Raw genomic sequence first — 23,231 nt, 5'->3', positions numbered from 1 at the left:
GAGTTTCATAAGGAGATCTGGTCGTTAATTCGCCTGCTTATCTCCACGCGAGGCTCTGGACTAAATTTGAGTGCAATATATGATTCTTCCAGACACTTTTTATCTTTGCCGACTTCTCCGTCCACCTCCTCCTTTTCTCCTCATCATCCCTCCTCCCCACACCCTAATACACACACGCACACACACACAAGCTCGCCCTCCTCCTATTTGCCAAATACCTTCCAGTTGAAAAACACCCCATTTCTGCTGTTATCAGTCGAATGCATCACACCTCCCACTTCTCACGTTAGCCGATCCATGTTTATCCCTGTATTCAACACCGTCACCCCCCTATTAAAACTTTACTGTGCTGTGAGGCAGTTTGTCATATTAACGTTCTTCAAAACAAGACATAACTTTGATTCAGGGCATCACAGGAAGCGTTGATGCTCTGCAGCTGCAGCAGTTATAATCAACCACAACCCCCAAAAAACAAGCCTTCCAGGTCTGGTTTCAAATCACGCTGATAGTTTACGTTGGCCCCATCAGGAGCCAGAGTTCCCCCTATCTCCCTCAAAGAGCACCAATAGATGTTTGTCAGGTTTTTGTCACAAAGAGCAGCAGCCTGGACGTTTTTGATTTAGAAAACATTTTATACTTTAATACGTTTTTTAAGTAATTTACAGGACAAGACATTAATTAAACAAGTTACTTACAAGCCTGTAGTGCCACCTTGTGGTTGATCTTAATATTGAATACACTGTTTACATAGAAGATGAGTGGCAAACAATAGCACGTGAGTAGCCAAAAGTATGTGGACAGACAAAAGCTTGTGACCCTTTAATGTAAGAAATTGTACTGCAGCTTTGTGGGAGTTCAGTTAAGCTTTTTCCTGTTTCAGAGTGATTCATGTTTTCAGTTAGATGTGGAATAGCTTATCTAGCTGTAACCCCTAACCCTCACACACCGGGATAAACAGAATTAGTGCCACATAAATATTATTTCCTTGCTTTATGGCCCAGCTTTAGTGGCTAACCTACTGAGATTGCTTTGGTTGAAACAAGCTGCCATACTTCTTCTGATTGGCTGCCTCCAGCAAACAGAAGCGTCAAACTGCTGGACCTGTTCGCCTGAATTGACCATATCAGTAATATCCATTGTCACTGACATTGTGCAGATCCAAGAAGAGGAAAAACTGAAAATAAGCATTTTGTTCTAAAGGCTCACTTGTGCATAGAGTATTTAACTATATTTAATATCCTCCTCCACCTTGTATCAGTGTATATAGCACAAAATAAGGAAACCCATGATAGGTCCACATTAAGGTCTGTGGTCTAAGGAGCTTGGAAAGAAAAGCGTCTGGACTTCTTTAAGTTGCTTGAAGACGTTTCACCTCTCATCCGAGAAGCTTCTTCAAGTCCAGACGCTTTTCTTTCCAAGCTCCTTAGACTACGATGAACTGGATGACTGAGAACCTTCACAGACATTAAGGTTTGTGGTTTTTTTACAAGAAAATTATTTGGGTAATGTTTGGATGTCCACATATTTTTGGCTATGTTGTGCTCATAACAGTTGTTGAAATTATGCTGGTGCTCAGAAGATTTTCGTGTCTACATCCAAAGAAATAAATGTGCCAAACATGTATTAACTTAATACATTGTAATATTACAAATCTTTTAATAAACAACACAAAACAGACACAGACAGGTGACAATTTCAAAGAAAACCCAGAGTAAAGTGTCTCAGTGTGGTGTTGTGCTGCTGTAGGAGGGCTTTATTTTATTTTATTTTTTAAATCTAATATGGCTTTTTAATTATTTTAAAGGCAATGTCTAACATGTCAAACCATAATCTGCCATAGGAGTTCAACAGGGATGAGATCATGCTCATAGGTCACAGGGAGAGACCATTACAACTGGTATGGATATGGTTAACTGTAGGATAAGTGTGCCGCGTCATCTGTTTCTATATTACAGTTCCTTCTGCTACATTCACAGAACACATGTTCATTTTGTGCCTTCCAGACTTCCAGCCTTTGCTTTGCATTTGTGTACAAAAATAAAACTCGCTTTAAAAAGCTAATCAATCACATTGAACATCCCAGCATTGATCGCTGTAAGCGTCTTACATTTTCTTGATCTTACAGGATGTCTTTCCTTTACGAAAACGACTTCTTCTTCTCACACTTTCCCACACCCTCAGTTTGCTGTGCAGTCATCCTCAGACACAGAGTTTCAGTCGGGGCTCACAGGCGAGTAGAGTTCGTCGTCATCTGATCATCAAACATTCAGAGAGATTAGTAAATGTTTTACATTTTATTCCTCCACAGCTGCACGTCTGTTTATTGAGATTTACCTGAATTCTGCATGTTTGAGGTTTGTCCAGAGTGAAGAGGACCATATGAGAATTTTGAAGCATCAGAAGGACCAACAAACGACTCCAATGGTAGAGGATCTGAAACGGCAAAAGCTTTTCAGTTTTAATTGAATAAAAAAGTATTTCAGACAGTCTGAGATGGACTTACATCTTTTATTTATTTACCCTCGACAAACTGAAACGTGACTATCAGCCTTTCTTCTTCTTTCTTGAATTTTATATCACACAACAATATTTTTTTTAAAGCTAGAATAATCCCAGGACTTTTTTTTATTTTTATAACATGTAAACTACAACACTTTCCCTAAGTATCTCAAAAACTGAATTAAAAAAAAACATGGAGTCTATCTGGAAGAGGGAAGGAGAAAAGTTGAGAAAATAAGCTGACCTACAGGCATGACCACGTTCATCCTCATCCAGCACCCAACAAGGAAACAAATAAGCATATTCCACAATATTTATTTGGTAGAAAAAAGGACTGAGGGGAGTGAAGCGAACTCACCAGGCGTCACGTTGACGTAATCTTTGGGCAAGTTTTCATAGCATTCCCCGGAGGAGGTGCTGGACGACTCAAAGGAGTCCACTGAGATCTTTGACACTCTGGCGTACTGAGGATATGTCGAGGCACCGTTACAGCTTGGAAAGGCTCCTGTCATTGTATTTGAGGGCTGCGGACCTTAAAAAATAAAACACAAAATGGAGAAATTTTGTAGCACAGCTGGGACACAAACAAGAATTGTCTGTACGTGTGATTTCTTATTGGGGTTTTTTCTAAGGAACACATAAAAAAAGATGTCCTGCATTTACATCCATTTAGAAACAAGATATTTAATTTAGTCCCAACAGAGTTATATGTGGATGACCTCGTGCTGTTATGATTTGCTCGCTTTAAACTGTGAAATAATAACCTCCTCTGTAATTGGGTCAAATATCTTGCGCAACTTATGACAGAACAAATGATGGTGATGATATTTATAGATAATGCACGCTGATCTATGCACAAGCAAACATCCTGTTACGCATGACTGTACAGTTTGCATCTTTAGGGTACACTGTTCATCCGCTGTATAGGGCACACTGGATGAACTACAGAAAAGCAGAAACTTCACGTAACTTTTAATGACCCTACAAGGTTATCACTGAAGAAACCAGGTTGTCTCAGGGTAAATGTGTTGTTTGTAGCCTCTAATGTCAATACAGGTCAATTTTTAGAAAGAAATCTTGTGTATAGATTTCTTTGGATAATTGCATCGTTGTGGACCTTTAAGTTTTCAGGACACTTGTATAACTGTCATGTGGGAATCTGATTTGTGGGAATGTGTATTTTATCTTTTTATTTTGTTTCTTGTGTTTTATGTGATTTGATTTTTTATAGACCATGAGTCTGAAATAAAGATTTATCATGATGATGATTATTTTGTACCTATTGTTTGTTCTTTATGTTTTCTGTGTCTTGTTTTTGGTTAAAAGTGAAAGTCAGTGTTCCTCTTCCATTTACAGATTGTTGTCACAGCAGTAGTTTCTAATGGGAATGATGCATTTTGCTTGAGTTTTGCAAAGTGTTACAACTTTGCAAACGAACTGTGACTCACCTTCTTCACAAAGGCTCTCAAGACCTGAAGGCCTCATCAAAGGATTAACGTCTGTTCTGTATCGCTGAGAATCTGGATTTTAAAAAAAAGTGACACGATGCACACAATGCAATATTTTACAGAGCATCCTGCAAACATTCAGTGCAAAACAGCATGATCTGCTCACACACACACACACACACAAACATGCAGATAGACAGAGCAGCTTCAACCGCAAAATGCAGAAACAGTGTGAGACAAAGAAGCAACGGCTGAGAAACGACATAAATGCAGAGGAAAAATAAAAGAACGTGGCTCACTCCGAAAGGTGGATAAACTGACAGACGGGTCAATGCTTGGGTCATACTGCTCATAGTCTGTATCTACTGACGTGCTGTCAGCACTACTAAGCTGGGTCCAAAGGAGCCTGGGATTGGAGGGGACTTTTTGAGACAAACACACAAAAAAGATTAAACGATTTGATGAGATGAAATCTGCAACTTCCTCACTACCGTGCATGTCTATTAAATAGATAAATCGACAGATAGATATGCCTGCGGGGTTAAAGAAAGAAAAAAGCTGTGTTAGTGTTCGACATGTTGAATTGTTCGACCACTGACCATCAGTCTCCGCCGGGTTGGCGGTGACTTTGATGAGATTAACAGCCTCGTGATAGTTGTTGCTTTGACCAGATGGAGCTCGTGGGCTGCTGCGCGTCTGCTGGAGTAAGAAAGCTGTGCACATGTAAAACAAGACGTGGGTCATTAGCGTATGACATTTAGAGGCCCCGCAACGCAACTTAATAAAACAGATTAAATAGTTCAAACTTTAATGTATTGAAATATTTAGATTTTCTTTAACATTTTGCTGTATAATGTCAGAGTACTAATTTCTGTATTCTGCACTTTTATAACGCAGCATCTTAAAATTATAAAAATTTCAGATTCTAGGAAGCCCATGAATGTTTCTTATCTTAAGGCCTTACTTTTTGAGCGATTTACAGTGAGTGTATGGCTTTAAAGTGCCTTGGATTTGCAGTAGAAAATGGTTAGAAATGTTGATAATGAAATCCAAAATAATATATGCTACCTTCTTAGTGTTCTACTAATGTCATCTCCTCGTGTTAGGAAGAAGCTGGGTAAAACATATTTTTAAATGTGTGCTTTCTTCATCCTACTAACTTCAGATTAATTTCTTTCAAAGTCAAGGTAAGCCTGCAGCTCTTTCACAATCTAGTACATTAAATTAATTTGTACCTCTTTTAGGAATTTGACCTCTCCCATTACTTCCTAAATGTTGTGGACAAGCTAGGTGTCATGAAAATATTCTAGATGTTGTTGTTTTTTTGAACGTATCTTATTATGGGGGTTTAATTTTAAATTAAGGTTATTTTTTGGCGGTATAATGCGTCATCTTTTATCTGTTTATATCCACCTGTTTCCTGTCTGTACTAAAACAGATTCTAACTAAAAAAAACATTACACTGTTAGAATAAATAGGAGCTGTGCAGCATGTTTCACCCTTATTGATTTCATAAAGTGAAATATAAAATGTTAAACATCTACCTATGAAAATAAAAACATTTCTATAAAGTAATATGATTTGTTTGGGAAAATAAGCATATTTTTAAAAACTGATGGAAGAGATTTTTAATGAAAACTGTCAAAATAAACTGAATGTTAGTATTTCCATCATTACAGACAATATAACCTAAAATAATCACTAAAATTACTTAAAATTAAAAAAGGACAATAAAATATAATCTATTTATCTAATAAAATCTGAACAAACCGTGTTTTCTCCTGTAATGGCAGCAGAGCACCGTGTTTGTGATGACAATCACGAGGAGCAGGATGGACAGAGAGATGGTGGAGAGAAGCGGCAGAGACGCAAAAGCCAAATCTGCAGCAGCAACAGCGGCTGTGGTTCCATTGGCTGGATGCACAGAGAAGAAACAAATACTTCACTTTCTGATTATGGATCAAGACTAACCGCGACGTTTAAGAAACTGGTACTGAGAATAATACTTCAAAGAATAATTTAAGTACTTTTTCATAAAATAAAACTGTAAATATTTACCAGTTGTCCATTGAGGTGTTACAGTTGGATTAACCGTGGTAGCGTTAGGAAACCCCAGAGAACCTGCAGAACAAAAATATAATCTGTTCAACAAAACGGAGAAATCTGGTCACCTGGTTTCACCTGGATGTGAATTTTATTTATGCTACGACGACATTTTATGTGATTATAAGATAAGATAAGATAAGATAACCTTTATTAGTCCCACACGTGGGAAATTTGTTTTGTCACAGCAGGAAGTGGACAGTGCAAAAGTTATGAGGCAAAAATTAGAATACAATAAGAATAAATACAGTACACAGCTGTACAGAATAGAATAAAATAATTCCGTAACTATTGAACAGAAACTCCTCAGAGGACGACTCACTGCAATCAACAACTGTTAAATGAATAAATAAATATGTAGGCACACGAATAAAAGCACTTCAAACACGTAATTATTTAAGTCACAGACAGAAATACGTTGGTTAATTACAATAAAATTTCAATTCAATTTTATTTATATAGCTCCAAATCATAGCAACTGTCACCTCAAAGCGCATTATATTGTTTGATAAAGACCCAACAGAGAAAATTCTGACAATCACCCCTGAAGTTTCTTTCCTGACAGTGGGAAGGAAACTTCTGACAGAACCAGGCTCAAAAGGCGGCAGCCATCTGCTGCAACCAGGTGGGGTGGGGAAATGTATTTTTAAAAAATTTGAGTGTCTTAACAAAATTCCACCTTAAAATGTATTAAACATTTAATCCAGATGTTTGTTTTTATCCTGAATATCTGATCCCTTTAATATGTGCAAAGAAGTCCTTTTCAAAGAGTTGCTAATGAATAAATAAATTAATAAAATTCGCACTCATTGATTCCTCCTGTTTTGTTTGAGTGTTGTTTGTTTAACAAGTATATAACAAATAAAAACACCAAACTGTTTCCCTTACCTTCACAAATGACACCAGAAGCTTTTGAGTCTTTACACAGGAACCGATGATTTATGTATTCCTTGCACTCCCACAGACTCTGATCTTGTGATTTGCATTTATAGTAAAACAGCGTGCCGTTGTTGTGGGTGAGAGGAGGATTAAACTGGGTGTACTTTTCCACCTTATCGCCACAGCCCAGCATGGAGCACACAATGGAAGCCATCATCTCATTCCAGCAGTTATTACACACGAACCACCAGCTGCCGTTACGATGCACCTCCAGTTTACCAGAGCAGCGGTCCATACCTCCAGTCAGTCTGAGGCCTCGCATCTCTGCAGAGACACAGATGTCACAAGGAGTAAAACTACTGGAGCAAAATGGCATAAAACATTCCCCAAAAAATAATGCAAGTAAATCAGCTGGTGATAAACCAGCGCTAAGGATAATGACTTTGATTTTTTTTTTAACATATGACATACATAATTAACCTCATTCTCAAAAATGCATGAACAGAGATGTTTCTCCTGAGTTATGTTTGTTTGCTACACATCACTCATTCAATATTTCTGTATTTTTGCTGATCATTTTTTTAGTAGTGAAGATCACATTTCATGGAAACATAAATTTGAAGTTTAGTTATATGTAACTTTTAGAAGAAACAACGAAAATCTTTAAGATGTTTTTTTAACCAGTGCAGAAAGCAAGTTAAGCCCCAAGAATAAATGTTCACATTCAGAGTTGTTTTGTTAATAACATTAAAATTTACATTTTCTGATTTCTGCATGTATAAATAAACTTTTTTGAACTAGACCTGAACACACGACACCAGCGTCTTCTTTGTGTCCACAGTCTTGATCCTCCTCCTGTGTAGCCGGGCAGCTCCACAGGTTCTCCTCGTTGCCCGTACAGTTCAGATCGTCCAGGTAGATGGGTCCTTTCCCCGGGGGAAATAAGCCGGCCTGGCCCGTCACATTGAGAGCGTAACCGCAGCCGAGCTGGGCGCACACCACATGAGCATCATTCAGGTCCCAGTGGTCGTCACACACGGTGCCCCACTGCCCATTTTCCCATACTTCCACTCGTCCACCACAGCGGTCTGTCCCTCCTGCCAGTCGCACAAGCTGGTGTGCTGAGGATGACACCCTGTCATTATTATTGTGCATTACTCATCATTAATACTCGTGCAAATAATTAACCTAACAGCACAGTCTGGTGATCAAGATGTAAATCTTATGACCTGATAGTGTTAACTGAAATTATTACAGTCAGATCTGACAGTCACCAATCAAATACTTAGAAATCTCTTCCACTATGAATTCTCATTGCTTAAAAATCACAGCTCTTTATGATTTTTTTGTCTCTTAAATCCTTACATCTAAAGGTTAGTGCTCAGTTATTTTTGCCTGAGGCTAATTCAGAGTCACTGTCAGGGAAACACACAAGGTTGCATATTTTTGCTTCTTAAATTTTGGATAATAAACAAGCAGGCAATCACTTAACCAATTAACATGAGGTTAATTAGTTAAACCCACTGAGTGACTGTGGGTCAGTAACAGGGGTATGATAAGGATCAATTTCTGTCCTTTTGATTCAGTTATAGACAGTCTAAGGGACTGAAAGACATCCTGGAAGTGTGTTAAACCTGCATTATTTTTAACATCCAGCAGGGGGCAAATCTCCTGGGTTGCCTTCCTCTGTGACCTCAGTTAACCCTTTTCAGATTGCTTTACAGGCTCAATGACTTGTTTTGTGTTGGAGTCATTTTTTAACTTATAATTAGAAGGGAGGAATAACCAGGGTGTAGAGATTTCACAGTGAGGTCGCTCATCACATTCAGTCTGAAAACATGATACTTGAGGCTTCATAGCAGGATTTCACTAAGCAACAGGTCACTTCATGTTTGCTAAAAACATTTTTTATTTTTTTGTTTTTCAATAAAACACTCTGCTGTTCCAAGTTAGATGGAGACTGAGAATTAAAATATATTTCTAGATCTCAGCTATATGTTATAAATTATAAAAGTAAAATATTGTAGTTGCTCAGTTCCAAAAACTCTACATGTAAAGGTTTAGTACTTTGGTAGAGCCACTGTGATCTGTAATATTAACACATAATGTTTCCCTACCAGCTTCCACACCTCAAACATGATTAACCAGTGTTTGCTTAAAGACGATGACGGACAGAGCAGATAAAAACTTAGGCCTGCTGCTGCATATTGGGAAAGGTTTCAGTGAGAATTAGTGATGGCTTCACGACTTCTGTACAGACAAGAGGAGGTGAGAATAAACCAGCGCGTAGGGCAGGAAGTCATTTATAGACAGGAAAGGGCATGTATGACATGCGGTCACACTCCTCAAATTCAGATAAACACAAACACAACAATAGTCCTACAAAATACATGACAATTCCTTTTCTTTTAAAAAAAATATTGATAAAAAATTGATAAAATATTCCTTCCATTTTTAGATTTTGAGGTTTTCCTGTTTATGTGTTTAGGTTAAATGAAAAGCATTTCATACGTTCCGAGGAGTTTCGTTCTATGTCGGTTTTGGAAATTTGGCGTGTGAGAAAAAAACCTTCTGGTTTCAAACCTCGCCTAATCTTTGTTTTTCTTCAGGTGCTCTAGTTTCCTCCCACAGATCTGTTAGGGTACAATGGCAGGTTACTGCCCCAGGGACAGGTCATGGTGCCCCCAGAAATCATGAATGTAAATATTTTTCCGAGAATGACAGTTTTTTTTCGTCGGTAGTGTTCAACATCAAAGTCAGAGTTATGACAAAGAAGTTCAGTTCTTTCTAAACGCTCAGATTTATATCTGACATGATGCTCAGAATTCTTGATGTTATCTCAAAAACAACCAAACTGATATCTCACAGCAGCAAGAGCAAATTCCTCAACAAATGCAAAAAGTCCTGCTTGTCTGAAATATTTAACAGCAAAATATCTTTAATCCTCCTACTGCAAATCCAGCCTTGCAGTAACACAGTACACTTCTATGCAATTCCAGTTATCAAGCTTCTTGCTATGTAGACCGCATTGTCTACATAGTAATATTTGTTGCTAATAATAATAATAACTGTGTCTCAGTGTTTGTATTAGTTAGTATTTATTCAGTGGCATAACAAGATAATATTTCAGTAAGTAGAAGAAAAGTAGAAAAAATGACTGGAGAGCTCCGTTTGTCTCCTCATGCTCCGAAGAAACATGTGCCTCCACGTGAAATCAACCAAAAAAAATCCAGTTTTCTTCTTATAGTTACTGTGATAGTCTAATATACACAGTTGTGGTCAGACTCTCACATGCATCCATCATGAATATGAATTTTATGGTAATTTGAGTCTTTTAATGATTATTTTGAACTGTTCTTTATGACTTTAAAAAACAAGTTTGAGTTTATTTTGGATTTTCTTTAATCCACACAAAAACTTCAGATTCCAAGATCATCAGTTCAAACAATTGTAGGTCTGTCCAAGTTATTTGTTTATGTCACCGTTTTGCCACAATCTGGAAGAAGAACCAAACTCTTACCCTCAGAGGCTAATTAGTTCATGTTCAGGATTAAATTTGTAGATAATCCTAAACACACAACTGGTTTTTATAAATAGATTAAGCAGGCTAACATGAAGCTTCTCCAGCAGCCTTGCAAAAGCCCTGACCTCAACCCTTTTAAAAATTATGGACTATGTTTGAAAGTATGCCCAGAAAACCAACCAATTTAAATTAACTCTACCATTTCTGCCGAGAAGAGTGGTCAAATATCCAGCCACAGTTATACCAGAGGCTTGCTAATGGCTACAAAGGCACCTATTTGAGGTGTCCATGGTAACAAACATCTGACCTCAACTGTATCTAGTTTCCTTGATATTTAGTTACATAAGTTTTAGTCTGAACACTCCGTTCGCTGTCAGATGAAACAAAAGTCCAGATGGTGTGTGAAATCTGTGTGAATATGTTAGCATCCTGATTGGCTACATCCATCTTGAATGCAGAACAATTTAATATTCGCTGATTGATGCTTTACAACTGTGAAGGTTGAGTCAATGAGGACAGAACCGGAAATTTCATGTAAACTAATACAGCGTCTATATATATTAAAATTTATATAACTGATTAGATTTTTCTGATTGCTGACATTAAAGAAAAGTCTTACCACAAACCACTTCATGGATCACACTGCAGGAACTTCCAACACTCAGTGAACAGTTCTCCAAACGTCCGTGTTGGTATGAACAGTTTTGAAAGCAGGTGATGTTGCCTGGTGAGCTGGTTTTATTAATAGAATGGACGCTGCCGCATTTAAGATCCTGACAGATCTGTTCAGACAACCCATTCACAGAGTCATTTGTGAGCGCCATTATGTCACTGCTCCTGTTCCTAGGCAACCTGAGTGTCCACTTGCATTTTCTACCAAGAGAGTAGACATAAGGGTCATCTGAGGACACACAGAAATAAGAATTAGAGCAATTTTTTTGTAATTTCATTAAAACAACCATGATAGCACACTGCAAAAAAACACATTTTTTCTTCAGGTTGTCTGTGTCTGACAATTATTTAATTTGAGTTAACACAGATGAAAAGGGACAAAGATCACACAGATTACTCCACATCTGAAACAAGGTGTTTTAGCTTCAAGCCAAGTTTCTTCTTATTGGCTCTACCATTAGTAATAAAATGTTGGAACAGGGAGTGAGAGAGGCTGATGTATCTAAGTGATCATATTAACACTATTTGTTCTCTCTGACATCACATAGAAGACCTGGCCTTGTCTCGCATGTAAACCTGCTGACCTCATTATTCAAAACCCTGTTTAATATGACTATCCACCATTAACAGCATACATATAACAGAAAATAGCAAGAGGGACAACAGGTCCAATTTAGTCTACAGTACATTTAACCTGCCACAGAATCTGTTTTAAAAATAAATAAATAAAACAACATTACTTCAGTTTATGGCAAAGTATGAGACCAAAGGAAAAGACCTTCTAAAATATCAAAACAAAAACTCTATATTAGTTATTTTTCCACATTTTTTGGCTTTGCTGTTTTTAGTGCTCTTTGTCCTAGCTAAAGTGACCATGATATAACATGTTACTTATAACACCACTACAGACACATCTAACCACTCACTAATCGAGTGGTTACTTGAGCAAGAACTGAGGTTTTTTCTGGGACACGTTGGTGTGGTTGACACATGAACGCGATCATTTCGACAACATTAAAAGCCACTAAACTGAATCTTGTATCTCTTTAAAACTAACATCTCGCTTTTACTTTTTGTCTTTTTGAAATGTGACATCTCGTATGGTCTTCATCTAAATGTGTCCTTTGTGACAAACATTTTTAACAACCTTCACAATATCTGATCGACTTTGCCAGTTTTACACTATGACTTTACAGAGAATGCTTCCACTGGGGCTATTTTTCTTTAGCTGTCAATTTTTTTAATTGTAGATTTAAGTGCCACATTTCCCTTGAGAAAAGAACTCAAGCGTGTTCCTCCTTTTATCTCTGTGCAGGGTTGTGGTTGTGCATACGTCTTTGCAATCTTTACACGTTGGCGCCGCACACCAACTATCAAAGTGCTGAGATTAACCTCACAACCTTTAGCTATGCTAACACGCTGTATTTCTGGCCACCAGAGACCCTTCTTTTAAGATGCACCCTGGTGCATCTTGAAAGTCCCTGGCCACACATTTCCTGCGTGTATGTGTTCTGTCTACAGTACAAGCAATACGAAAATCCCTTAAAAATAGTCCTGTTTATATATTTTACCATTTTACTTTTAACATGGTTTATATGTTTATTAATTTTTAATCCCTATTTTTTCATCAGACATTCCAGTATTTTTTAGCACCATTACAGCTTCTACTTTTGTTTTGAATCCTTGTGAATGTAAATTGTATGCACTAAAGTATTTTGGGGGCAAAAATGTGTTTTTCAGGATGCAGCTGAACTAAAAGCCACACACAGACACAAAACAGCAAGAAACTGTGCTTGCAAGGCAAAGCCGAGTTAGCGTGGGAGTGTGTGTTCTCAGCTCACTGTTTGATTTGCACCTGCAAAATTCACCAAGATGGGTTTTACAAGCAGGTCACCCCCACTTCCTGTGCTGATGAAACATTTATACTGCCTCTGAGTAGAGTGCTTATCCTGATTCTGGACAAAAAATTCTGGTATAACGGTGTTTTTGTACAAAAGTGAACTATGCGGAAAACAGAAAGGGAAGACCCCACTTACTGCTGATTTTTGTGTTATTTCCCTTTCCACTCACACGGATATCAGACGGGTCGTTTTCAGTGGTTGCATTTTTCAAAGCTGAAATCAAGAAAGGAAAAAAACTCTTTAGGAATCAGAAACAGAGTGAGCATCTAGTTGGAAAGCTAATCAAACTATGCTTTTAAACCACATGTACTGCAAAGAGTAACAGCTAAACGATGTGTCACCGTTTTCTGAGCAATTATACTGAAGTGTTTGATAGGAAACTACAACTAATCTCTCCTCCACATTTTTCACTTACTTTTCTAAGAGACTTCAGTTCTGATTTTCATTTAATGTTTCCTGCCCAAGCACCTAAATTGAAGGTTTAAAATAGCGTGGCGTGCTCGTTGCACTAAAGTACATGTGGAAAGTTTAAATAAAGGCTAAATAATACGGTACAAAAATTGGAAATATGTACAAAAAACGAAAATATACATGAAATATCGAGATTTGCTTTTCATCTTCATACCGATCATGTTATTTTCAGTCTATTTTTCCAAGGAAAGGTTCTCTACAAAGACAAATTTAGGATCTGACATGTTCTGACATAAATAAGCTAAAGTATTTATCAATAAACTGTCAAGTTAACAACAGTTTTATAACAACAGCAACAAAATAGCAAACAGGGTCTATATCGTTTTACTTTACCAACAGCACTGACTTCATGTCTTTTACGTAACATTTGAGATAACAGTCTGTATGTACATGAGACCAGTTAATATATATTTTAAATAACACAAGGATAGATAATAGTATCATTTCATTTTACGCTGATTTCACAAAAGTTCTACTCTGTTTGTGAGAACAAAGCATTAAATAAATAAAAAACTGTAAACAGTACCTTGACAAAAAAAGTTCACGTGGATGATTAAGATGAATTTCAGCAGCTTCATTCTGTTGAGAGAGAGAGAGAAATACCTTCTACACTGTACAGCTCAAAGTCGAACCCCGGAGCTACTCAGACGTCTAGCTCAAATAGAGTAAGTCTGTCAATGTGGTTTCCTCTGTTGATCCCGTGGTGGTACCCTGCAAAACTTCCTAGTTGCTGCTTCGCAGAGGGAAGTGAAGCCTTTGTGGTACTTCAGCTTTTGTACAAACAGCTGTACAAACTTTTGTCAGATTATATATATGTGTATATATATGTATATCTAATATTTATTTTTAAAATATTTTTATTGTTATTTTACATTTTTAATTGTTTGAATAGATGGATGGACTCTAATTGGGTTTTTTTCTTTTTTATTGTAGGTATTGAGGAAATTCGTGGGTTCGTTTCCTATAATAACGGTAATTAATTTAACAGTTTAATGCAGAGATCGCAGTTCTGTGCGTTTTACAAGGCTTAAGAGCAGGAAGAGAGCTGGACCTTTCTGTGTTAAACATGTAAACATGTCAGTGATTTCTTAGTAATAAGTCTATGATGTATGAATTTTCTCTCGACAGAAAATAAATATATTTATATTTGCATGTTTCTGCAGTTAAGTTTAGTTTTATATGTTGGATGAAAACAACATAATTCAGTTCAATGTAGTACGGTTGGTGTAATGGTGTGGTGGATTTTTTTTCATGGCAGACTTGGACCCCAAATGATGTGTTTAACACAGCCTACCCAAATCTCTGTGAAATGTTTCCAGCACCTTGTAAAATCGAAGTCTTGAAAACTTAAGGCGAACAAATAAACTCTACCTAATGAATAGAATAGAATAGAATAGAATAGAATAGAATAGAATAGAATAGAATTCAACTTTATTGTCATTGCACATGCACAGGTACAGGGCAACGAAATGCAGCCTCCCGTAAGTGCATGTGATACTTTCTAGCAGTGTTGTTTTTTTGTTGTTGTTGTTGTTGGTGGGGTTTTTTTGCCTGTCCCATTTGGTTCTTTAGCCGTCAGAATTGTTGTCTGAAGACCAACAAGGATACCCAGTGGATTTACTTTGCTAAATTAATCATCATGGCCTTGCCGTATCTGCGAATTTGATCCTTTGTTGTTATTATTTATTTTATTATATTTTCAGTTGTTACAGACGGGACAGACATGACTGAGGGATAGGAAAGGGAGAAAGAAAGATGAAGGAAAAGAAAAACAGAAGGGAAGAGGGACCGTGAGAAAGGGTACTTAAAAAGAGAAAGAAGAGGAAAAAAGAAAAAAAATCTCCTGGATCACCTGTTGAGAGAAAAAGAAGAGAAAACAAGCAACAACAAAAAAAACAGAGCAACATACTAAACACAACACCATCACATTAATCTAGCTAAGTGTAAACAGCAGTAAATACGAAATGTTGAATGTTGTTGTGTAGCAAGCAGGACAGACAGCGCACAATGTGCTTGGAAATAGCAGCCAATAAAGGTATAGTTTATGTCTATGAACAGTGGACACCCGTGTGCACACCTGTGCGGATCAGCGCGCTTGTATTCAAAAGGTTTCCCCATGTAATGGTCTGCTAGAGGATGTAGAGAGCCACAGCCCCCTCCCCCAAGGCATGAAGCAGGCATGGAGGAGATCCAGGCTCCAGACATCCAGAGGCCCCAGAGTGCAAGAGCCCAAGGAGGACCACCGGAGGGGCATCCGTGCCACCCTCCTGGGAAGAGCTGAGGAGAGCCCCAGATGAGGGGTCACCCAGTAGCCACGGAACAGAAGCCAGAGGGGGCTGCAGCGGCGTGCCCGCCGGCTCTGCTGGCAGCCAGCTGTGCCAGAGTGAACCAAGGCGCAGGCCGAGAGGCCGGAGGCCCGAGGGCCCCCTTTGCCCCGGAAGAGGCCTGACCGAGCAACAGGCACCAGGCCCCGCCAAGTAGTCACCGGGAGTGAGCTGGTACATACCTGAGCGCCCAGCCCCGGACACCAAGAACCACCAACGCACTGACCCCTGAGGGCATCAGTTACCGGCAGGGAGTGTGGTGAGGGGAGATAGGCCTTTGGAGGGCCTGGGAGTTCCCAGAGAGGTGGAGTGTAAGATCCGACCTGACATATAAACACAAACATGCATTCCCACCCTCATGCACACATATACAAATACTCAGCACTCACCCAACGTAGGGATAGACATACACTGTACACACAATCACACTCCCCAAACAAACTCTATACCCCAGGTCCAGGTTCCCTCGCCCCTGGAGGGAGAAGCGGCACCTAGACCCAGGAGATGTTACCCTTTCCCCCGGGGTGGAGGCAAGCGGTCGTCCAAGGCTCCGCAGCAGCAAGGAGGCCCTGCATCCCAGATCCCAATCAGACGGCCAACACCGCTATTGTTGAATGTATTAATGTAATGTTTTCTGACTTACTTGACCTCCTTTTAGTTAACTTTTACTTACTATATACTTAATGCTGTGGCGTTAATAAAGTTTTGAAGAAAAAAAATGTTTACATCCCCCCCTACAGGAGCACGCGCTCAACTCAACTCTTTCTCCTATTGGCTGTTCTGATATGTAGCTCCACCCACCGCCATACATACATTTAACTCATAAAAAAAGAGAAAAGAAACCAGTTTGATGCTGGCGGGGTTTTTTTTTTTTCACGTTTTTCTGAAACAGTAAAGTCTGAACTGTGTTTAACTGTAATGCAGAAAAATTCTCACTTATATCGTAATGCTTTATATATTTTATTTTATTATTTTATTCAGTAGTTTATTCTCCTTCCAGTGGTTAGGCGTTTGACGCTAAAGCAGTGTGAATTTAAACGTAAGGTAAACAGTTGCAAGTAGTCAACTTTGTTTTAAATGTTTTAATTAAAAAACATGATTGCTCCGATTGGGAGTATTTATAGGCATGCGCAACATGCACGTGTCGTAAACGTACGCGCAATGGCATCAGAGGCAAGTGACGAGACGACGGTAAGTTTGCAGCTGTCACTTTAAAGGGTAAAAGTAGTTCCGCTCTCTGCGGTTCACTTACACCGCTCACTCGTTTCTGTAGCCTTCGCACGCCGCGGTAGAGCCAAAGGACATACTTAAAGTAACTCGTTATTGTTATTTTTATTTAACTTTATTTTTAAGCAAGTGATTTGGCTATTCTCACCCTTGCTTTTCGACCCACAAAGCTCACTTTGGTTGAGTGACGTTTAAAAACAAGTGAGCAAAGTTTGCATCCTTGAATTTTAAATGGCAGCTTTCGATGAAGTGCACACTGATTGGATTAATGTCATGAAGCACAACAGATAAATTAACACCTGAACATGGGATAGAGTGTGGTTTAGGGTTCAATTCAAAGCACCTGGTCAATTATCCTGTGTAAAACCCTTAAGCCCCCCTCATTTCTTTATATTTTTTAACAATGTTTTGCAAATATGCATGGTAATACAGTGTATGCACAAGGAAAACACTTCTGGCCAGTTTGAAAGTTAATACTTGGAAGTCTTCATTCTTCAAGACAGCCTGAATTCACTTGAGCAAGTTTTATTTTAAGTTCTTCAAGTAGTCTTCAGGGATAGTTCTGCAGGCTTCCTGAAGAACATTCAAAGCGCTTCTTTGGATGCCAGCTTCTTTTTGTTCTCTTCTCTATCAAGATGTTTTCCGATCACTGTCATGCTGAAAAGTCATTCGACTTGCATATGATATTGAATGGTGGATAAAAATCTGATTCCTTTAATTTTGCCAAGATCCCAAACACCAAAGTCTGAAATTCAGCCCCAAGCCATGATGGAGTTTTAAGGATGGCTGTAGATGCACTGTTGCCACTGATGTTAACTCTATGGATCAGCTAAAAGTAAAGCTGCATCTGTCAGGTTTTTGCTGGATTTTTTTTTTTTTTTTTTTTTTTTTTTTTTTTCCCCCAACCTCATTTTATTTAGGCCTGCCGCTTTATTTGTCCTCCACTTGGACACACTTGCTGTATGGGAAGCTGTGGTTTAATAGGCATTCCACTGAAAATGGTCAGGAACTAGAATGAAAATGAGAAATGCCCAGTTTCCAAGGAAAACCCTCAAACTATTGCTCAAGACAAGTTGAGCAAGACAGAAAATCAGAAGACTGAGTCATTGGAAGCATAATGCAAAGAAAAGGCTGGCTCGAGGCTTTTAAACCGTGCTCTGTTATAGATACAATGTTACTGCTGAGGCTTTCTGTTGCTGCATGATAGTACATTTCTGGATGTTTCCTTTGTTCAACATCCTGTGGTCAGAAATGAAACAACCTATAAGCTGCAAGTCTGGAGCCTGCTGGAGTATGGTCCATGATTTAATGCTGATGATATATGTATTTAACTTCAAAAAATAAAAGCATTGTTCTGTAGTGTAAGGCAGGTGCAGCCTCTTGTGGACAATATCTGCCATTTTACCTCTGAAGGTCAACTACCTTTGTTTGCCATTGACACTGACATTTTTTAATCTCTTCTTCAGATGACACTGGAAGAATCCATGGCACGACGGTATGACTACTTTTGAGGATTTGCGTTATTATTGTATTTTGAGGTGTGATTGGACTGTCGGACTGTACGGAGTTCAGTTTTGTGTCTTTGCAGTCGTCGCCTAAAGAGAAGAGAGAGGGAGACTTCATGGCTGGGACGAAAAGTAAGAGACAAATCATTTGAAAGCATGGTTGTGACTTTAAGTCGCATAAAACGGTTCTCTACAGCCACTTCTGTACAGTTTATAACTTTGTTTTTTAATCCTGCAGTACAGAAAAAGTGAGAACACACTGCATCAAAGGGTATGTCACCTTCTTGAAGTACGAGTCAACAAATGGCAGATCATTGATAAAATGTGAGTGGATTTTCTTTTTAATTTCAGCTCAGAAAGCTTATTAAGATCACTCCGAGGTCACCTCTCCAGGATGCAGTCCAGCCAGCATCGATTCCCTTAGTTGCCTCAAGCCGGCTGTTCTCGCTGCACCCTTACCTTGGGTATTTTCTTTTTTTTCTTATCCTGACATCTTCTGCTGTTGATGCTTTTCTGTTAGACTGATTAGTTATTTTTAAACATGACAAAATAATCCATGGAAACTTTTATTATTCAGATAATTCCATTGAAACCAGTGATGAGTCGTTGGCAGAAGACGGGCAGCTCAAAGTGCCTGTCTAAGCACACATCAAAGCTAACTCCATTATCAAGTTGATAAAACTACACTGTAAAGATGATTTTGTTTGTTTTTTATATTCTGTAAAATATAACATTTTAACAAAATTGCAGTTTTATTACCCCCTCAGCTATAAAAGGCTGATGGTGTGCTTTGGTCACTAGGGATGGTAATTGGAAAATTCCAAGGACTTGGAGTACTGGGAACTTGATGGATACATTGCTTGCATCACCTTGCCAGGCGGGTAGTTTGTGAATGCAGTAACTAGAACAGGGTTTTGGCATAGGATTTTCAAACGGATACCTTAGGTGTATCTACTAGTGGGCTGATGGGTAGCACTGGCAGCCTCCAGAGGTTGCTGCTTGACCGTGCGAGGTAACGTTAAAGAACTTCAAAAGCAGCAAAGTCTCGCATCAACTTTATGCTTTTTTTTAAATTTTATTTTATTTTTTTTCCCCATTAACCTTTAAAGGATTTACATTTTCTCTTCACTTACTGCTGTAACTTTAATTGACTGTATATTACAGATGTGAGTCTTCCGATGAGGAGTGGGTGAAGATGATCGGCACGCCGAGGAACATCAGACGCAGCAGCGTGAGCTTCAGGGAGAGGCAGCCCCTGTTAACACCCAGAATGAGATCGATCATCCTCTACTGGTTAATGAAGGTTGTTGTTGTTGTTGTTGTTGTTGTTGTTGTTGTTGTTGTTGTTTTGAAATTAGAATTTTCAGTAATATCAAAGCAGCATTGAATGTTATTTTTAGTGTTTGTAGCTAAAAATGATTTACTTGGAATACAGTCGTGAGTAGTGCATATCAATCCAAATTAGAATGTGTAGATTAGCTGTCTCATCTAAATGACACATTAATAGGACTTTCATGATTGTTCCTGCAGGTGTGTGAGGCATACGCTGTTCACAGGGAGACTTTCTACCTGGCACAGGACTACTTTGACCGTTTTCTGTTGGTTGAGAGAAATCTTAAGTTGGGTGTGCTGCAGCTCATTGTGCTCACATGTCTTCTTATAGCATCAAAGATGGAGGTAAAATTACTGTTTAGTAGTTTCTTTTCTTTTTTTCTTTTTGTGTTAAATCTAAAATACAAATTCTTATTACTTATTCCAATGTTTTTATTTGCACTGTGGGTTTCTTGATGGTGCGAACAGGGATTAAAGTGTCACAAAGTGCATTTAAGTGGGAACCAGTGGTGACTCTCTTGCTTGTGCGTGGCAGACCTGAACTGTTGTTGTAATTCGGCTTTACTGCGCTTCGACTGCATTCTTCATACGTATGTGGCTTCTTTCCACCCATTAGCCATAGCCTGCTGTCAAATACAGCAGAGTGAAAGGAAAGGGTAACATCAGATTAAAAATTTTAAATGTAGGATTGAAATTTGACTTGCTTGACTTTGTGTGAAACTACTAACTGGGTTGATTTAAAGGTACTAGAAAGGTGTTCCTGCCCACTTTAACCCCTGGTTGATTAAAGGTGTTTTATTTATTTTATAGGAATCTAAACCTTTAAAGATCTTGCATCTGTCACGTGTGGCTCATGGGATCTACCATGTAGAAGAATTCCGTCATATGGAGTTGGTCATTTTGAGGGTAATACTTTTAACTCACTATTCATCATATGCACCTGTTCCATTGTGCATTTTATAAATCCATATGCTTTTGTATGCTCTGCAGACATTGCGCTGGTACACTCGTCCGGAAACGGCTTTGACCTGGCTGAAGTTCCTCCTGCAGGTGATCTTCAGGAAAGAAAAAGCAAACCTGCTTGAGCAGCCGTTTCCAAAAGATACTTACATGAGAAGTGCAAATGTAGGTGTTTGAGTTCACTTATATTTAAGTCAACAGTTCTATAATACATCTACAAATAAGACTGTATTGCAAGAGAAGTGAAATATCCTTGCTAACCTTGTGTGTAGTTGCTCAAGGTGTTTTTGTTTTAGCTTTTAGATCTGTGCATCCTTGACGTGAACTCGATGGACATACCTTATCACGGATTGGCTGCCTCAGTCCTGTGTTATTTCGTGGACCAGGGACTGGTAGAAAAAGTTGCATGTAAGAGTTGGAGACTTAAAAAACAGAAGTAAAATAACTAAAAAATGTGGGAAAACGTGTTACACCTGACACACAGGAAGAACGAAGTTAATGTTTAAAATGAGAAGGCTCAGCTCTTGAACATGTCAGGTTATTCAGTCTGTATGTTTGGTTTCTCTGTTTAGGTCTGCCCAGAGAACACCTCCAGCCATGTGTTGACTGGCTGGCCCCCTTTATGGATGCACTGGAAGACTTTGGCACAGTCACACAGAAAGTGTTTCCCACAGTAAGAAGAGAAGACCAATACAACATCCAGGCAAACTTGGACTACATGTCCATTTTGGTTAGTGTCTTTTTTTTTTTTTCTTTTTTTTTTTTCTCTCTTCCCCCTCTGTGGTCTTCCTTATAATTTAAGGTTGAAGTCAGACTAGAAAATGCAGTCGGGAAAATGATTGTTTACCCATACAAAAGCAAACTCCTAAGACTTGAAATGTTTGTAGAAGCTATATAGAGCTTACAGATGGAAGCTGGTTTAATGCAGTTTGTGATGGTGGCAACCTGTGTTGCATCTGGCATACTAAGAGCTATAAATAAAGGGACTGGCATTGGATAACTCCTCTTCTGACACATGATCTATATTCGCTGACCACTTCAGTAGGTACATCTGCTCGACTGGTGGTCAACCTTGTACAATTGGTCAATCACATGGCAGAAACTCTGTGCATTTAGACATGGTCAAGAGGACCTACTGAAGTTGGAACTGAGCATCAGAATAAGGAAGAAGCTTTATTTTAAGTGACTTTGATCATGACGTGTTTGATGCCAGGTGGGCTGGTCTGAGTATTTCGAAAACCTTGATCTGCAGTATGACATTCATACTGCTTTGCCTTCTTGTTTGACACGCTGTCAGTTTTTTACAACCGTTCCAGAAACAAGAATGCAAAGTCAAAGCTAAGAGCAGTGGTATGAGACACCATACCTCTGCCAATGCTGAGGAATTTGAAATGATGAGGTTGACTTGAATCTGTGTGAGTAGTGTTGCCTATCATTCTATTTGGTTGCCCACTTCTGTGGACGGAAATTCAAATGGATCACTCGTTTACAGTACTGTGCTAGTATGAACCCATAATTCTGCAGCCTTTTAGTTATTGAATGATGTCGTCACTCCTTTGCCATTCTTAAACTTCATTGGGGGAGATGGCAGAGCTTTTGACATTAGCCATAAAAAAACAACAACAAACAAACCCTGGACCATGTTTCTGTATTGCAGAATGAAACCCTGAATGCACAATTTCACGTAAAAGCATTTCTTTGATTTTAAGAAAATATATTTAGTTTTGGTATAAAGTGAACATTTGAACAACTTATTTTTCCCAGCTGACACACGTGAAACTGCTCATTTGTAGAAGTCTTATTTTGCAGAAGGGAATGAAACTCTAAAGGTTTCTTCCCCCCCCCCCCCCCCCCCCCGGCATATTTATTCTGTTTAAAATGAAATGTTATTTTTAATTTAAAAAAAAAAAAAAAGACTAAAAATGAATGAGACTTGAATTCCAAGTTGTTACCCTTACAGTGTCGATAAATTGCTTCCGTTAATTTTTAGGATGTTGCTCACAAGGCAATAAAAGGCAATTCTCCTACAAATGATGTGGAACCGCTCGATGCCACCTCGTACAGAGGGAGGATCTACGTACCTGGGCAAGGACTTACGTCTTCAGAAGATGAAGTTTAACAGAGTCTGAAGGTGCTGATTGCAGTTCTATCTGAAACTTTCCTCAGATTTCCTGCAGAGATGGCTGCAAATGTCCAACTCAGACTGATCTGACAGAGTTGAATGCTGAATCAAAATAAATTGTGTCGTAGTCTTAGTATGCCATAGTGTGAGAATAGTTATTGTTAGTTTAGAGTTGAATAGTTGTCACCCCCACCCACCCCCGCATCTTCCCCTCACCACAAATGGTAGTTCTTGACGTATTCAATCCATTAAAAGACGATGTAGG

The 23,231-nt window shown here is 38.7% G+C and overlaps 2 protein-coding genes across 4 annotated transcripts; one reads left to right on the top strand and one right to left on the bottom strand.

The window, feature by feature from the left end:
* Positions 1-1,441: 1,441 nt before the first annotated feature.
* Positions 1,442-14,158, bottom strand: LOC113015432 (T-cell differentiation antigen CD6-like). 3 transcript variants are annotated; one of them, XM_026157472.1, is made up of 13 exons: positions 14,023-14,158; positions 13,161-13,238; positions 11,072-11,353; positions 7,733-8,050; positions 6,939-7,253; positions 6,006-6,068; positions 5,718-5,861; positions 4,547-4,660; positions 4,247-4,369; positions 3,948-4,019; positions 2,858-3,031; positions 2,335-2,433; positions 1,442-2,251 (listed from the first exon to the last, which is right to left on the bottom strand). In XM_026157472.1, exons 1-13 carry the CDS (start codon positions 14,072-14,074, stop codon positions 2,214-2,216), a joined length of 1,872 nt encoding a protein of 623 aa, XP_026013257.1. In that variant the 5' UTR covers positions 14,075-14,158; the 3' UTR covers positions 1,442-2,213. The 3 variants fall into 3 exon arrangements, with proteins under 3 accessions (XP_026013257.1, XP_026013256.1, XP_026013258.1); XM_026157471.1 differs by having other exon boundaries at positions 4,247-4,660; XM_026157473.1 differs by lacking the exon at positions 4,247-4,369.
* Positions 14,159-16,846: 2,688 nt separating this feature from the next.
* Positions 16,847-23,102, top strand: LOC113014680 (G1/S-specific cyclin-E1-like). The gene is made up of 12 exons (XM_026156356.1): positions 16,847-17,011; positions 18,514-18,542; positions 18,636-18,684; positions 18,791-18,823; positions 18,904-19,016; positions 19,717-19,855; positions 20,083-20,229; positions 20,695-20,790; positions 20,875-21,009; positions 21,141-21,252; positions 21,417-21,574; positions 22,835-23,102. Exons 1-12 carry the CDS (start codon positions 16,916-16,918, stop codon positions 22,961-22,963), a joined length of 1,236 nt encoding a protein of 411 aa, XP_026012141.1. The 5' UTR covers positions 16,847-16,915; the 3' UTR covers positions 22,964-23,102.
* The last annotated feature ends 129 nt before the right edge of the window (positions 23,103-23,231 follow it).

The sequence above is a fragment of the Astatotilapia calliptera genome, chromosome 22 (genome assembly GCF_900246225.1).
Source record: "Astatotilapia calliptera chromosome 22, fAstCal1.2, whole genome shotgun sequence".
NCBI classification, from domain to species: domain Eukaryota; kingdom Metazoa; phylum Chordata; class Actinopteri; order Cichliformes; family Cichlidae; genus Astatotilapia; species Astatotilapia calliptera.
The sequence above is the reverse complement of the archived record's forward strand: the minus strand, read 5'-3'. Positions and strand labels throughout refer to the sequence as shown.